We start from the raw sequence: 17,634 nt of genomic DNA, 5'->3' as shown, positions 1-17,634 counted from the left end.
ACATACCAAATTTCATGACTCTAAGCCCAGAGGTTGTTATTTCGAGATTTTATCCCTATCCCGTGGGAATACCGGGATAAAAAGTATCCTATGTTTTAATCCAGGTTATAAACTAACTTTTCGCCAAATTTCATCCAAATCCGTCCAGCCGTTTCAGCGTGAAAGAGTAACAAACATACTCACTCACTCACTCACTCACTCACTCACTCACAAACTTTCGCATTTATAATATTAGTAGGATATACAAAAGAAGAAACTGACTGACTGACTTATAACATATGCCCATATAACTAAAGTACACGCGGACAAAGTCGCGGGCAAAAGTTAGTATAAATATATAATCAATCATAATTTCAAAGATGCGGGATCACCGCGGGATTGAATGTACTGCGGGATTGTTATCCCTAAACGCGGCGTCCCTACCGCGAGGTGTCGGCTGCGCGCGCGTCGCTAGGCCGAATTAGAACGGCTGTCATTCGGCGACCTCCGCGAGAGTCACGGTCGGCCGTCACGCGCGGGTGCACGTGACTTATGCAACACACCCGGTAGGATCCCACACAAAGAGTCCAGTGGCGTAGCTACCGGAGGGCTAGACGGGGCGGTGCCCCCGAGCTCAGGGGGCTCTCGGACTCTGACTTACAAACTATAAATGACAAATCTGGAGTACGTCGAATTCGGAACACGACGAATATGGAACAAACTACCTATTTAGTTGGGGGCCTTGTTTAATTTTGACCCAGGGCCTTTGGTTACCTAGTTACGCCACTGAAAGGATCATAGAAGTACAAAAGGGCATTCCTTGATTGGTTAGATTCTTGGATAAAATTATTGGTATAGCCTCTATGTTCAGCAGTGGACGTCTTTCGGCTGACATGATGAATATATTGTCTATTTGTCTAATAATTAATAAAGTCTTTTTCTTAATGATTTTATTGAATGATTTAAAACGAGGGACTTAAAACTACAAGAATCAAATTACAATACAATACAATGACTCTTTATTGTACACCACAAAAAGTAGGCGGTACAGAAACGTACATAGAGAGAAAAATGACAAGGTAAACAATAGCCGGCCTTATCGCTTAAGAGCGATCTCTTCCAGGCAACCTTATTATGAAAAAAATAGCTGTTGCCCGCGACTCCGTCCACGTAGAAGTATGAAAAATAGTTTTGGTACGTCCTATTCTCAGATAGACCTACCGAGTATATACACAAAAAAAACATTGGTGTGTTCCATTGTCTGTTCCTCTTCCCCGCACTCACAGAGCGGAGACTCCCTCCACCCCCACTTGTGCAGGTATTAGTTGCAGCGACCGTGCCCAGTTCTCAGCCATAACCTACTATGTAAATAACCTGATATGACAATGCTGGGCAAAAGCCTCCCCTCCTGATTTTAACAACTCCTGTTCTGACGCTATGTCGGGCCAGTCCTTTGCGTACACAACCAAATCATCCCGCTATCTCCCTCTCGGTCTGCTTCGTTGCGACCGCTCTCCGACACCCTAGAAGTGAATCACTGCGGTGTAGGAACTACAATACAATACAAATTTCTTTATTGTACACCACAAACCGGTACGAAAATGTACACCACTAAAACGTAAACAGACGCATAGAAACAGAACGCATGGCAAGTGCGCAACTAACGGATAGAAAGGAATGTTTCCGATTTTGCTCGAACTTAACCGACTGTACTAGCTCAAAACTAGATACTAGGCTACCTGGTTAGCCACCTCAGCGCAGACTAGTCGGTTGGTCAGCAACATCCATACACTCGCCCAGGCCCATCTCTAATATTTACTCTTTAACGCAATGCCTCACTATTGTTTCGTTAAGCTAATTTGGCGAACTACCCTTGCTTAGTTCTTTTTATGCGAACTACCCGTACTTAGAGCCGCTTTTACAAAGTACCCTTTCATTTGTTTTGTTTTATAACATCAATGTATGGTGAATTGTATTGGTCTACACTGATTTTTTGTAACATCATTTGTACCATAATTCGAGCAAATAAAACTTTGAACCAACAGGTGTAGCTGTTAAGCGCAGAAAAAGTTGTAATCACTTTGTCAGTTTACAAGAGGAAAGAAGGAGACGTAGATATCTAATACGCCAGTTTATTTAAAATTCAAACGAATATATGTTTAAGTATAAGAGCGTTTATTCCTGCTGAGCTGGCAACGTTAAATTTTTGTTAGTTTTTCTCGATTATTCCATAAAAATTTAATGAAAATTAATAATGTTGTCTGATAGAACACTTCTTAATATATAAGTTAATGTGTCTACTCCAATAATTATTCGTTATAGACTTTTATTTTCTTTAAAAACCAGGCATAAACATTAATTAGTTTGTAAGGAATATAAAAGTCTATGCAGTTGAAGTTTTTTGTACTATACCGACTGTCCACTGTGGCATTATGAAAACTACCCTCTTGGTTTTAATTTGTATTAGGCAGTCACGCCACCAGATGTCACTATCTCGCATACAAACTAAGCAGCGTTGAGGCAACTGGAAAAAACGACATTTGCGAGGATTCCGTGACATTGTTGTATCTTTTTGGTTTTCAAATGAGGTGAATGATGTTGCCTGTGCAATACGTAAGTATAGCACACATCAATAATGAGCGCTTCATCTGAAGATCAAAAAGAACCGTAAATATAAATAAAGGAACTGACTAAGACTGCGATTCTATTGATGCGAAGAGTAGCCTTGCCGAATAGAGAACTTTTTAGGTTTCCCGAGCCAAAATGGCAAAAACGGAACCCTTATAGTTTCGCCATGTCTGTCTGTCCGTCCGTCCGTCCGCGGCTTTGCTCAGGGACTATCAATGCTAGAAAGCTGTAATTTTGCACGGATATATATCTTAACTATGCCAACAAAATGGTACAATAAAAAATTAAAAAAAAATTTTTTTTAGGGTACCTCCCATAGACGTAAAGTGGGGTGTTTTTTTTTTCTCATCCAACCCTATAGTGTGGGGTATCGTTGGATAGGTCTTTTAAAACCATTAAGAGTTTGCTAAGACGATTTTTCAATTCAGTGATTTTTTGCGATATATTCAACTTTACAGTGAAAATTTTCATGAAAATCGAGCGCCCTCCCCCCTCTAAAATCTAAACCGGTGGGTGGAAAAATTTGAAAAAATTCAGGATGGTAGTAAGTATCAAGCTTTCAAGGAAAAATACAACGGTTAAGTTTGCTTGGGAATTAATAGTAGTTTAAGAGTAAAAAGCAGCCTAAGGTATAAAATATACCTTAACTTGGAAGAATCCGTATAAAATACAAAATCCTTAGAAAAATATTACTTAATTTTTCGTAATGGCTACGGAACTTTATTTTGGGCGAGTCCGACATGCTCTTGGCCGGTTTTTTTTTACTATGGTATTATGCTTGTGAGCGACTGGGCTAAGATAATATTGATTGTTGAGTGCAGCGCGAAATGTGATTCAAATGCTAATAGCACTCATTATCCACGGCTCAAAGCAGCCTACATCTACCGTGAACCCACGGCCGGCACTAGCCAGGTCATCAGTCCGAGCCGTATCTAGACGGACGGCTCGGCTCGCGTGTGGTCGTGCTACCCCGCGCCGTTTAAACGCACCTTTAAATAATAATAAAAAACAGAATACGTCGGTGTTATTTTATCGCTTTAGTTTTGTAAACAACCCGCACTTAGTTTTTCTTTTACGAACTACCCGTACTTGGAAACGTTTTTTGCGAACTAAGCTTGGTATTTAATTTGTCTTGGTTAAATACGGCACCACCAGGTGTCGCTGTCATGCACAGTAACTAGATAACGTTGTGTCAACTCAAGAGAATGGCAATTACGTAGTTTCCAATTTAATCTTATATAGCTCGTGTTTTTTAAACGATGCACATAATGGATAATAATGCGTTTGTACTTGTAAGAACCAGTTTTCCGTTATGTACTTCATATAAAATACACGAGATATATCATTTTAATCATTAGAAAAAAGGCGCGGCCGCATGCAGTCGCTCGACGCTCGTTTCCAGCGTCAAATCTGGTCTCGTGACAAAAAGTGATAAAGCTGAAAATGTTGAGCTCTATCGCTGAATAAAAAAACCTCTTCAATTTCGGAAAAAACACATTTTTTTCATTCATTCCAATTTCTTTTATTTGTACTACTGCTGCTGCTGTAAATCAGCTTCAAAGACCAAGATCATTCCTACAATCAGCCATCTTGACGCTGCTGCTCGACGCGGCGACTTGACGTTGCTTTTTTGAGTCGCGGGAAATTCAAAATAGAGTCACGTGACCAGATTTATCGCTGGAAATGAGCGTCGAGCGACTAGCATTCAAAAGAATATCTAAAAATGCGCTTCCCCCTCCCCCCGTCCCCCTTTGCTGTATCGCCTATCCAAGTATCAATTTGACTTTGACGACCGGATGGCCAAGTGGTTAGAGAACCTTACTACGAAGCTTGAGGTCCCGGGTTGATCCCCGGCCGGGGCAGACATTTGTATGAATAATAAGAATGTTTGTTTTCGGGTCTTGGATGTTTTATATGTATTTATCTATATAAGTATGTTTATCCGTTGCCTAGTATCCATAGTACAAGCTTTGCTTAGTTTGGGACTAGGTCAATTGGTGGATTGTCAATTTGAATAAAAATATTGTCAGTATTTTATTTTTAGGAAATTGAATATTAGATTAAATAATTACTAAAAGTCCAAAATATTGTTAAGTCTAGTTGTTATTTAATAAGTCTGCAGACATTACACAGCTTTTTTCTGTTTTATGTGTATAGGGGTTTACTTAAGTCGAAATCAGCTGTTCAACTTCTGCAGAATTAAGCCCTTTTTCACTAGGGCCCCTGAACACAACAAAAAAAGAATTAATAAAATCGGTCCAGCCGTTCCCGAGTTTTGCGCTTAGCAACACATTTTACGATTAATTTTTATTTATATAGAATAGATGATTCAGTACTATACCAAGCATTTACGAGCAAAAATTTTTAGGACATAAATTCTTAGACCATGCGAAGCGCACCCTCATGAATCGACCAATCACATAAGTCAGTATAATTTTGCCCTCCCCACTTCCGCAAACAGCTTCATTGGCTGCTTATTTGTCATCGCAGAAACATTCATAACCCGCCTTCTTTTTTATTTTTTATTTATTCCTCTTAATGGCGGCCATAAGGCTTGGGCCAATGTCAGTTAAATTAAAAATAAATATATTCTTCTTATGCATGTTGTACGGTGATTGTAGTTTTTGCAACTTGATAGCAAAATTCCAGAAACCACGCGGAGACCACTTGCGCATTAAAAAATGTCAGACACGAGAGCAATATAGACTTTGTGATCACTGTTCACTGTTAAAGTTAATCGCCGCATAAAACACTATCAAAATTATACTTCAACTAAGCCAAAGAAGCAGAAATACCAAAATTAGATATCGTCTACATCCGCCATGTTCGAATGCTACAAATCGAATCCGCCTTCTTTTTAACATGCGTCGATATCGTTTTGACGCGCTACTTTTGCAAACTACCCACATCAGATTCGTCTTCAAACAACCCGCCTTCATTTGTTAGTTAGTCACGCCAACAGGTGTCGCTGTCTGGTGAAGAAACTAGTAAACATTGGGTCAACTCTAAAAATAAAAGTTGCGAGGATTTTAGGCTACAGTAGTGTTGTAAGTAGGTATATTTCGTGTTCCTCAAATGAGGCGAATAATATTAGATGCCATACTATACTTATGTATAGCGCAACTAATATTATGTACCTCATTTGAACAGCATGAAGTACACCTTTTCATCCATCAAAAACATTAAAAAGAACTGGCTAAAGTGTTGAATTTCGTTGATCCGGAGCGTAACGGATTTTTGCAAAATCAGCCAAGCTCATTAGCCTGTGGGTTAAATATAGCAAGAGAGCGTACAGCGTATTGGAATAGGTTGTATTATGCCTATTTTGATATATATAAAAAAATATTAACGTATGTCATATTTGGTTTATATTCGATTTGTTGACATACGTGCTTTTCTTCTTGTATAGATCTCCATTAAAAGGCTCTCATAAGACAAGTTGTTATTTCACTGTTCTTCTTCCCACGTTGTGGAAAGCTGCTCCCCAACACAGCGCTCTCCGCGTTCAATACAATAATGCGCTTAGAGCCTTGTTGCGGCTGCCCCGGGTCTGCAGTGCGTCGAGCATGTTCGCCGAAGCGCGCGTGGACTTTTTCCGCGCTCGATGGCCATGGGACAGCGGCAACCGGCTGCTGGCGGTGGTGGCCGAGCCGAGAGGCTTGACGGCCCTCTCATGAGGCACTGGCATTCGTTGCACGCTCCAGTGCCTCCTTTTACACGTGACATGTGATCTTTGAACACTTATAAATTATTATTATTATTTTAAATTAAATTAAGTTAAATTAACATAGAGAGCTACTAACATTAGTCAATAAGTGATTATGTATTACTAACAAAATGGATTGAAAAGTCTGAATAAATATTATTGTTATAATTAAGGTTGTAAAATTATGTCACTGCCACTGTAGAACAGTGCCCCTAGTGTAAGTTTTCGGTTACAAAATACGTCTCGATCGCGTTCGCGTTAAAATCTCACATTGTATGAAAACACAAACATCGCAAACGTTCCGCTAAAGGCGCTGTTCGTGTTTCCATACAAAATTAGATTTTAACGCGAACGCGATCGAGACGTATTTTGTAACCGAAAACTTACACTAAGGGTACAGGAGAGAACCATCCGTGATGAATTTCAACGAATCACCAGATTTGTAATAATTTGCTCCAAATAAGTTTGCGCCTGAGAAGTGTAATGTAAAGGCTGACCAGAATTATAAAAAAACTCGCCATATATAAGCCGCAGGCAAAACCTAGTTTCATATAATCGATTGCAATTTTATTAAGCTATAAGTATTTGAAAATTTTGTATGATTTTAAACAGACGGATTCTGGATTTTAGATTTGAAAAAAACTTTAGAAAAAAACTGTCAATATGGATTTATCTGATTTTGATAAAATATTATGATTTTAACATTTATTTCCAGAACAATACAAGTCTAACTAAAAAAAAGGGTATATTAGGTACAATAAAATTAAATAAGCTAAAACTATAATAAATCTAAAAATGGACCCTGCGGCATGGTACCAAAGATGCTGGCAGAATTTCCCCGTTGGATCGCAAGACTTATGCGTTGACCGAGGAAACTGCCAGCTCTCCTGTGATTTTAACTGTATATTTCTCAAAAACCACACGGATGAATACAATTCATTGGTTCTTTTTTGTACACCAGAATAGTAAGCGATACAGAAAACCGTTACACAGAGAGATAATTCCAAGCTAAGCAATAGGCGGCCTTATCGCTTAAGAGCGATCTCTTCCAGGCAACCTTTTATACTTACTTAACCGATAAATTGTAACAAAGCTAGTTTATTACCCTTTTATTTAATACCAAAATCTTAGGTAAAAAAATGACAGAATTGGATTTACATAAAACTAGCTATTGGCCGCGACTCCGTCTGTGAAAATTTTGTTTGTTTTGACATTACATTAACGTTGTGTTGTAACCTCCTCCCCTTTAATAAGACTAGACTACCCTAACATCACTCTTTGTGCTTTTGCGTCAAGGATAAATGACATACAATATGATACAAGTTTGCCTTTGGACTCACGAAACAAAGCATGTTTCTATTTAAGTCCCAGCATGAGTCTACGACACAGTGTTGCTAGCGCAGAATTTCATTTCTAATTGCCGTAATTGTTGTTAAAAATGTGTAAAGCGTTCTTATAAGTTTATTTTGTCTATGGTCTTTTTTTTGGACTCGAACTATCTCAAACGCAAGACTGGCAAATCGCTGACCAGAGGGTCTACTCCGAAGTTCGAAAATCGAAGTTCTTATCGTACCGTCCCTCTCGCTCTCGTATTAAATAGTATAAGTGTCAGAGAGACCGCACGACACGAACTTCGAGTTTCAAGTTTCGTAGTAGCCCTGCAGAAGCCAGTAAACCGAGAAATTCTGACAAAGAAGTGGCGATAGATTGCACACGCTTCTAGGGTACGGGCTCCAAGCAGGTCTCCGTTGGGTGTGCTCCCACTAATTCTATTGATATATGATACGACTGATACGATAATATCTGATACGACTCTATTTCTATGGCCGGAAGGACGTATATGATATTTTTGCACGCTCCGCTGTGGCAGATATTAATGCCGGTGACTGTACCATCCCGCTGACGCTTATGTCATTTAATACCTACGAGAGTGAGAGGGACGGTAAGATACGAACTTCGATTTTCGAATTTCGTAGTACCTATTCCCATTGCTCTTCTTTCCTGTCATTGACACCGGTCGCTCCTTGGTCGCTCTCATACTCGTACGTGCATTTGTATAATATAATGTAATTATTTCTTATGATAGTTCCATGTTATTTAAACGATTCATCGCTTGTATTGGTGACGAATACAGAGTTGAATATACAGAGAGTATATTATTTATGCAGCCACTGCCTCCGTTTACAGGTACCGTCCGTTACCTTAACCTATATATCCTTTATATAATACTTATACTTATCCATACTAATATTATAAATGCGAAAGTGTGCGTGTGTTTGTGTGTATGTTTGTCCGTCTTTCACGCCGTAACGGAGCGACGGATCGACGTGATTTTTGGCATAGAGATAGTTTATAGGCCCGAGAGTAACATAGGCTACTTTTTATCCCGGAAAAATGCACAGTTCCCGAGGGAACAGCGCGCGATAACCGAATACCACTCGGGCGGAGCCGCGGGCAAGCTTAATATTATAAACACTAAAGTTTGTATCGATGGATGTTTGTTACTCTTTCACGCAAAAACTACTGAACGGATTTGCATGCAATTTGGCATACAGGTAATATATACCCTGGATTAACATATAGATATACTTTTTAACCCGAAATAATGTATGGTTCCTGTGGACTCAAAAAAAGGTTTAAGCTACATACCAATTCCGCGCGAGCGAAGCCGCGGGCAAAAACGAAGTTATAATATAGGATTACCAATAAAAAAGGTAGACTGTATTGTTCAGTTTGTGTGCAAAAATACCGCGTTTTATAAGAATTGCTCCCGCCACTGGCAACACTGCTATCGTCGCTTATCGTGCGCGTGCGTCGGGTCAACGCCCTCTGACGCAACGGGGCTAGTTGCCAAATGTCAGGGAATGAGCAGATCACTCTCTTAGCGGTCGTGTGAATCGACGAAGGGCACGTGTTTGTTTTTAATTTTAGTATGTAATGCCGTGGTGGCCTAGTGGTTTGACCTATCGCCTCTCAAACAGAGGGTCGTGGGTTCAAACCCCGGCTCGCACCTCTGAGTTTTTCGAAATTCATGTGCGGAATTACATTTGAAATTTACCACGAGCTTTGCGGTGAAGGAAAACATCGTAAGGAAACCTGCACAAACCTGCGAAGCAATTCAATGGTGCGTGTGAAGTTCCCAATCCGCACTGGGCCCGCGTGGGAACTATGGCCCAAGCCCTCTTGCTCTGAGAGGAGGCCTGTGCCCAGCAGTGGGACGTATATAGGCTGGGATGATGATGATGTAAATTTAACAGCGAATGGTCGACACAACTGGAGACCACATAAGCTATATCTATATAAGCTATGCTTATCTCAGCAGCTATATTTCTCAACTTATCCTGCTATCCATGTAAGGTTAATGAGCTATAAACATACACAATTACTTTGCTCACCTGTGACCTTACGATAGCTACGATATTATAAATGCGAAAGTGTGTGTGTTTGTATGTTTGTCCGTCTTTTTTTTGACATAGAGATAGCGCGCGATAACCGAATTCCACACGGGCGAAGCCGCGGGCAAAAGCTAGTAAATAAACATAAATAAATATCATGGGACACTTGACACCAATTGACCTAGTCCCAAACTAAGCAAAGCTTATACTAGGATACTCAATAGGCAACGGATAAACATACTTATTACATATTAATATTAAACATCCAAGACCTGAGAACAAACATTCGTATTATTCGCCCCGGCCGGGAATCGAACCCGGGACCTCAAGTTTCGTAGTCGTTCTCTAACCACTTGGCCATCCGGTCGTCAATGTCAAATATATGGTGAGTTGAGTTCATGCAGCACCTCTGTCTCCAATACATGACACAAACCCAACTATCATTACTATCCTACACTACGCGTTTCCAACTCAACCAGACTTCATCCTCAGAGCGACGTAACCGTTCGCCATGCCACCAGACCAGATGTTAAACTCTTAGGCCCAATTTACACCGCGAGCGGAGCGGACTCATTATTCAGTAGGATAAATTTACTTATAGGATCTTTTTGTTACAAAAAGGGTAAACAATCTCGACGAGTATTGAAAAAAGTAAAAAAAAAAACATAACTAGGTATAACTTATGATACCATAATGATCATAATAATAATGTCCTTGTTGTTACATATTTGCTGTGAGTTATTTTTCAAAAGTGTCTTTCAATAAAAAGACACGTCAAGTTCGCTTTTACCTTCTTTCTAATGCTAAAAAGACGAAGTTTATTTATCGTATGGCTTCAACAACTAATTTATTAAGAAATATTAAGCAAATACAAAATATCCATACGACTAAAACTCTATTAAATTAAAATAAACTAAAACTAAAACTTTAATTAAAAAAGAGAGGTGGGCCTCTTGGCATGGTGCCCATCACGCAGGCAGCATTCCCGCGTTGAACTGCGATTGAGATTCTTTGCGCGAGAAAGCTGCCGGCGCGAGGGTTGCCTGTTGCCTCCCTAACCTGTCCTCTCCCAGAGGCACAAATTTGTGCTCAAATTCCTTTGATCCTGTTATCCTGGGAGATGACAGATTAACCTATTGCTGAGCTCCCTGTGTAGCTCCAGCGCACCCTTACCCCAAGGACCTAGAGTCTTGATATTGGGCGCCGAGACAGCTATATTTTGTGACCTTGAGGCTTCTGGTTATCTACTTAAACAAAATATAGATAATATAGATAATAGATATAACGAAGTATAAGTCATTAATGAGTCAGTCCGCTCCACTCGCGGTGGAATCCGGGCTTAACATCTGGTAAAGTCGATCAAAATTTAATATTGAATAGGTATTTGCCATATAATTAAGTAGTACGAGACCGTTTGTTATTTTTAAACTGCTATATATTTGAACATGTAGATCCTATAGCTTACGAATAAATTATTTATCTGTAGGTTATAAGTAGCTTATCTTTATATTAATTTAAACGACCATTAAACAGTCAAACACGTGAGTAGCGTTATCTTTTTCATAACATATATTTAAGTACTATTAAAACACGTTTGCTTTATGTACTTATTTAGCTGCGTCATTCATTGTCCAATACCTAACCTAAACGGGATGAGGATCATGTCCTAGAAAGCATTATCTGCCAACGTGAACCTTGCAAATTCCGAGATCGAAGATGACCGGCAACTTTCCCATAACAAAATAGATTTTTTCCAAATCAGAGGCCGTATTGCCTAACGTTCAGATCTATTGTCAAGAAGACATTAATATCAAAGGCGTATTATAAAGTTAATGATTATATCATGGACAGGGATATTTGGAAATAATTCCGATCCGCATTAGCGATCCCTTCAAATAGCGAACCTGTGTTAAAAATAAAGTTGTGTTAAATACTTGTGATGTATACATATCATTTAATAATATTGTAAATCTGTTTTAAAAATATATATATATACCTCGTAGAGTTTCTTGCCGGATTCTTCTCAGCAGAGGTTTTTCCGAACCGGTGGTAGAGTTTTTTTGACATTCATAAGTGCTTGTTATAGCCTAAATTGAATAAAGATATTTTGACGTTACTCGCGATCGCACTCAAATGACAGATTTCGCAAACAAAAAACTGTCACATTATTGCGACCGCGAGCGCCAGAAACGTTAGGCGATACGGCTCAGTTCATAAATGACGGAATTCTGAAGTAAGAAACACAAGAACACAAAGGTTTTGTATCAGAGCTGTACTTTCCGTGAAACAAATAAAATGCCAGTCTTTTGTTCTTTGCTCTTTTGTCATTTAAACTACGTCGTTGTCGTTCATAATATGGACAGTCACCAGCACCAATATGTGTCACAACAAGCGTGCATAAATATCTGATAAGACTCTATTTCTAGGGCCGGAAGGACGTGTCAGATATTTTTGCACGCTCCGCTGTGGCAGATATTAATGCTGGGCTGGTGACTGGACATCCACAAGTACTACTTAACGCCTGATTCAAAAAATATCCTGTCTTTTTGTTGTTTAAGGTTCTTTGAAATCGTTTTTTAGGGTTCCCTAGCCAAAATGGCAAAAACGGAACCCTTATAGTTTCGCTTTGTCTGTCTGTCTGTCCGTCCGCGGCTTTGCTCAGAAACTATCAATGAAACTGTAAACTATGCCGACAAAATGGTACAATAAAAATTCAAAAACATTTTTTTTAGAGTACCTCCCATAGACGTAAAGTTGGGGTGTTTTTTTTTCTCATCCAACTTTGTAGTGTGGGGTATCGTTGGATAGGTCTTTTAAAACCATTAGGTGTTGCTAAAACGATTTTTCGATTCAGGGATTTGTTTGTTGCAAATTTTCATTAAAATCGAGCACCTCTAAACTCTAAACCGGTGGGTGGAAAAATTTGAAAAAAATCAGGATGGTAGTAAGTATATCAAACTTTCAAGGGAAACTATAACGGCTTCGTTTGCTTGAGAATTATTAGTAGTTTTACTCTTAAATAGCAGCCTAAGGTATAAAATATACCTAAACTTGGAAGATTCCGTATATAATACGAAATCGTTAGAAAAATATTACATTATTTTTTTCGTAATGGCTACAGAACCCTATTTTGGGCGTGTCCGACACGCTCTTGGCCGGTTTTTATTTTTTATTTCAACTCCAAAAAAAAAGAGATCAGCGAGAGTCCAGTGGTAGTGTAGCGGTATAGCACGCAGCACGGAATGCTGAGGAACTGGGTGCGATTCCCAGTGCTGGTCTCGTTTTGGGTTCTTCTGTGCATCTGATTCAGTTTGTATTTTCGTAGTAGGTAGGTGATTATTAAATAGATAGGTTAAGTACTTACGCTAATGCAATCAGATAAGGATGGAGTTTGACTCCTCCGTCCTGCTCGATCGAGACACCTCCGGACACCGCCATCTTGGACCCTGAAACGTCATCGACCAATGAGAGATAGCTATGTATGTATCAGTCAAATTAAACCGTTTCAACCGTCTTATTAGGGCGGCTTAAAGAGGGCAGAGGAGTTTGATAAAAGTGATGTACTCCAAGCCGTATAAATACCCTACGAAACAACTCTATGAAGACTGCGATCTACTTTCAATGAGAAAACTCTATATTCTACTCACTATTATGAAGTTACATAAGTCATTAAACTTTAATCCATCCCTTTTGATTCGAAGAAGAATTGGTAACGTTGCCCCCGTTCCTTCTTGCAAATCATTGTTTGCAAAAAGACAATTCAAGGCTCAAGCCGCCCACTTGTATAATAAAATTCAAAAAATAATAAATATCTATCCAATGCAGTCATTTAAGTGCAATGATGCCTTGAGAGTTTGGCTTAAAACTATCAGCTATGAACAAGCGGAAGCATTGCTCACATATTATAAATAAAACTTAACGGCACATATGCACACACACACACACACACACACACACACACACACACACACACACACACACACACAACACACACACACACACACACACACACACACACACACACACACACACACACACACACACACACACACACACACACACACACACACACACACACACACACACACACACACACATTATGTAATTGTTATGGAGGAGCGGGACTTCCTGTTACAGGTATATCCAATACCTACTAGGAAGCCCCAACCCTAATTTTTGTCCAATGATTTTATAACGAAATAAACATTTTTTCATTTTTTTTCATTTTCATTTTCATTTTCATTAACCCCCGACGCAAGAAGAGGGGTGTTATAAGTTTGACCGCTATGTGTGTCTGTGTGTCTATTCGTGGCACCGTAGCTTTTAAACGGGTGGACAGACTTGAATGCGGTGTTTTTATTTGAAATCAGGTTTTCTAGCAATGATTCTTAGACGTGTTTCATCAAAATATTAATATTTGAAGTAAATATGGGATAATATTGCTTAAAGCCGTTGTTGTTAATATAATAAGCTACAAAAATCATTAGAAAACTAAGGAATTCAGATAGAAGGTCTTTGGGACTATTTGGGACATGGGATCCCCTTAAAATCACAATTTGTATGGAAACAAGAACATCGCAAACGTTCCGCTAGAGGCGCTGTTCGTGTTTCCATACAAATTGAGATTTTACGCGAACGCGATCGAGACGTATTTTGTAACCGAAAACTTACACTAGGGGTACAGGGCTACTACGAAACTCTAAACTCGAAGTTCGTATCGTACCGTCCCTCTCGCTCTCGTATTAAATAGTAGTGTCAGAGGGACCGCACGACACGGACTTCGAGTTTCGAGTTTCGTAGTAGCCCTGTACCCTTAGTGTAAGTTTTCGGTTACAAAATACGTCTCGATCGCGTTAGCGTTAAAATCTCAATTTGTATGGAAACACGAACATCGCAAACGTTCCGCTAGAGGCGCTGTTCGTGTTTGCATACAAGTGAGACTTAAACGCGAACGCGATCGAGACTTATTTTGTAACCAAAAACTTACACTAAGGGCACTGCTGTTCTTCCAAGCGATGCCCCCCCTTGCCACTTCAACGTGCATATTCGAACCGTGTCGGTGACTTTAGCAAAGTTGTTCGGCGAATTCCCAGACAAAGCTATAACATGTCTCAAAACAATAATTTGTTTTGCTTCGCTCTTGTTCTTTTAAATAATACGTAATAACAATGGAATTAAAAATATTGTTTAACATTAAAATTTTGAACAACCAGTGACGATGAGTCAACGTATGATTAACATTGCGCATGAATGTAGGGTTTTACATAAAACCGTCCAAGCGCAAGTCGGACTCGCGCACCGAGGGTTTCGTCCACCTTTGTACAAGTATCTCAAAGTTTGTCAATTGTGTTTTGTTCCTTTTCTTTTGTACAATAAAGAGTTTACATACAAACATACATACTTACATTTCTGTCTAGGAATCCAGTGTTAGTGTGGCCCTTTCCTAAGCAAAATGTATGCAGTGTGATTTCATTTTAGATAGCCTAGTAAAAGGACAGACAGATATAATGTCGTGAAAAGTACAGTTAATAGATTGCACATCGGTCTTTGGAAAGAGACTCGGCTAATTTCGGCTTCGTAGAGCGTTGTCACACTACTTATGTGACGTTTGTCAGTCGTTGTACAGTTGCAGTAGAGTACGGACGCATTTAGATGAAAATATATAATAAAGAGTTGTTGAAACCCCCCAAAAACTTTAAATTGTACGATGGAATCATGTTCATATTCATTAATTCTTAAAATTAAAATTTTTACATGTCAAATATTTTAGTATATAAAATCATTATTACAATTTATTTTACAATTTAAAATGAAGCCGAAGCCAATCAAATTAACAATAAAAATACAATTGATATTAATCATTCCACTTTAATAAAACAAAAAATAATTAATTATATAAAATGCAATCATACAAGAAATAATCAAGGCAATCAAAAATTAAATCTTTAGTAAAAAGAGGGAACTATCCTTTTTCTACTAGTTGCAACAGCTCTCTATAGATATCCGAAGTTTACATGCCATTAATTTGACGTAAACTAATTAAGTCCATAAAGGTGCAGTATTTATTTTATATAAAACGTCACTTAATAAATACGATGACTGATGGACGATCGCCGGTGTTCGGAAATCGCCGCAAACGTCTTTTTCCGAAGAGCGATGTGCAATCTTTATCGCAGGGTACTGTACAGTCACCAGCATTAATATCTGCCACAGCGGAGAGTGCAAAAATATCTGACTAGAAATAGAGTCGTATCAGATATTTATGTAGTGGGAGTAGGAAAACCTTCGTCAGTTATTAAATTGATTCCTTTATACAGTCATAGACTTAGTACGTTTTGAAGCCAAAGCACTAAGTAGACAAGTGCCTTATCAAATTATACTTACTTTTTTTTTTTTTTTTTATGGTATAGGGGCAAACGAGCAGACGGATCACCTGATGGTAAACGATTACCGTCGCCATGGACACCTGCAACACCAGAAGAGTCACAAGTGCGTTGCCGGCCTTTAAGGTAGGAGTACGCTCTTTTTTTGAAAACTTGAAGGTCATAGCGGTCCGGGAATACCGCAGGCGATAGCTCATTCGAGAGTTACTTGACATGATAATAAGAGTCAAAATAGTATACACCTCTGACATATAATAATATCTAGTTTCATATCAATATCAAACCTTAATAAACAGCGTCGTAAAAGTTGCAATCAAATAATGTTCTATTTAATTGACAATGTTTGTCAGTGCCAAGGTGTAGTGGTGGGTTGCTATGGTCATTAAGGCACTTGTCCCACCGCCGACGATGAGCGAGAAGCGAGCAGAGCGAGTAACTAGAAACGAGTGGGCGAGCAGTGAAAAGCGAGTGTTCGAGCACGACGGGCGATTACTCGCTCCCGCGTAAATACGTAATAACAATGGATTTTTTTTTATTCGACTGGATGGCAAACGAGCACGTGGGTCTTCTGATGGTAAGAGATCACCACCGCCCATAGACACCTGCAACACCAGGGGGATTGCAGATGCGTTGCCAACCCAGAGGCCTAAGATGGGATACCTCAAGTGCCAGTAATTTCACCGGCTGTCTTACTCTCCACGCCAAAACACAACAGTGCAAGCACTGCTGCTTCACGGCAGCTTCAGCGAGCAAGATGGTGGTAGCAATCCGGGCGGACCTTGCACAAGGTCCTACCACCTGCAAAAGCGCTAGTGTACCTATTATCTTGCTTTTGAATTGTTTTGTTTTTATTGTATATTTACAGTAAAAGCAGTAAACAATCCCCGCCGCCCATGGATACCCATAACATTAGAAATTACTGATGCGTAGCCGACCCTTTGACTTTTGACGTAACAATTGACCAACTTATAAAATTAACGTAATAGTCTTAAAGTTCCAAGGCGAAATTACGTAGTTAATTAAGACAAAACTAACTTGAATTACCTTTACATCGTTCTAAATCCAAATAGTGTCAGAAGCACAACGGTTAAACACACGTGTTAAAACAATTCAGTTAACTAAACATTACTTGGAGCACTTTGTTTGTTTGTCTTGGCGCTATATACGGCCGCGCGCCAAGCGGTGTATTGCGAGACTGATGTTTCGGTTAGTTGCCAGATGCGATGCGTTCTCCCCGATCAAACGTAATTTCCCCGAAATATGGGTAATTTGTGTCGTTCGTTCGGTATTATACTAATAAAAATCGGAAAAAGATCCTATACTGATAAAACTCGGATAAATCCTGTATTAATAATAAGTGCTAGTCGTACTCGCGTACCGAGGGTTTTGCACATATTTGTAGACTAGCTTTTGCCCGCGGCTTCGCCCGCGTGGAATTCGGTTATCGCGCGCTGGTCCCTCGGGAACTGTGCATTTTTCCGGGATAAAAAGCACCTAGCCTATGTCACTCTCTGGCCCATAAACTATCTCTATGCCAAAAATC

General features: G+C 39.4%; 1 protein-coding gene across 1 annotated transcript in view; it reads right to left on the bottom strand.

The window, feature by feature from the left end:
- The window catches only part of LOC141442734 (uncharacterized), a 61,247-nt gene extending 43,964 nt beyond the window's left edge, over positions 1-17,283 (bottom strand). The window contains exons 1-2 of the mRNA XM_074107819.1: positions 17,136-17,283; positions 13,073-13,154 (exon numbers count right to left, since the gene is read on the bottom strand). Of these exons, the coding sequence (XP_073963920.1) occupies positions 13,073-13,146 (74 nt within the window). The 5' untranslated portion in view covers positions 13,147-13,154; positions 17,136-17,283. The remainder of the gene's footprint in view (positions 1-13,072; positions 13,155-17,135) is intronic.
- Between the last annotated feature and the right edge of the window lie 351 nt (positions 17,284-17,634).

Source organism: Choristoneura fumiferana, chromosome 26 (genome assembly GCF_025370935.1).
Source record: "Choristoneura fumiferana chromosome 26, NRCan_CFum_1, whole genome shotgun sequence".
Lineage (NCBI taxonomy): Eukaryota > Metazoa > Arthropoda > Insecta > Lepidoptera > Tortricidae > Choristoneura > Choristoneura fumiferana.
Note: the sequence above shows the minus strand (reverse complement) of the source record. Positions and strands in the feature narration are given on the sequence as shown.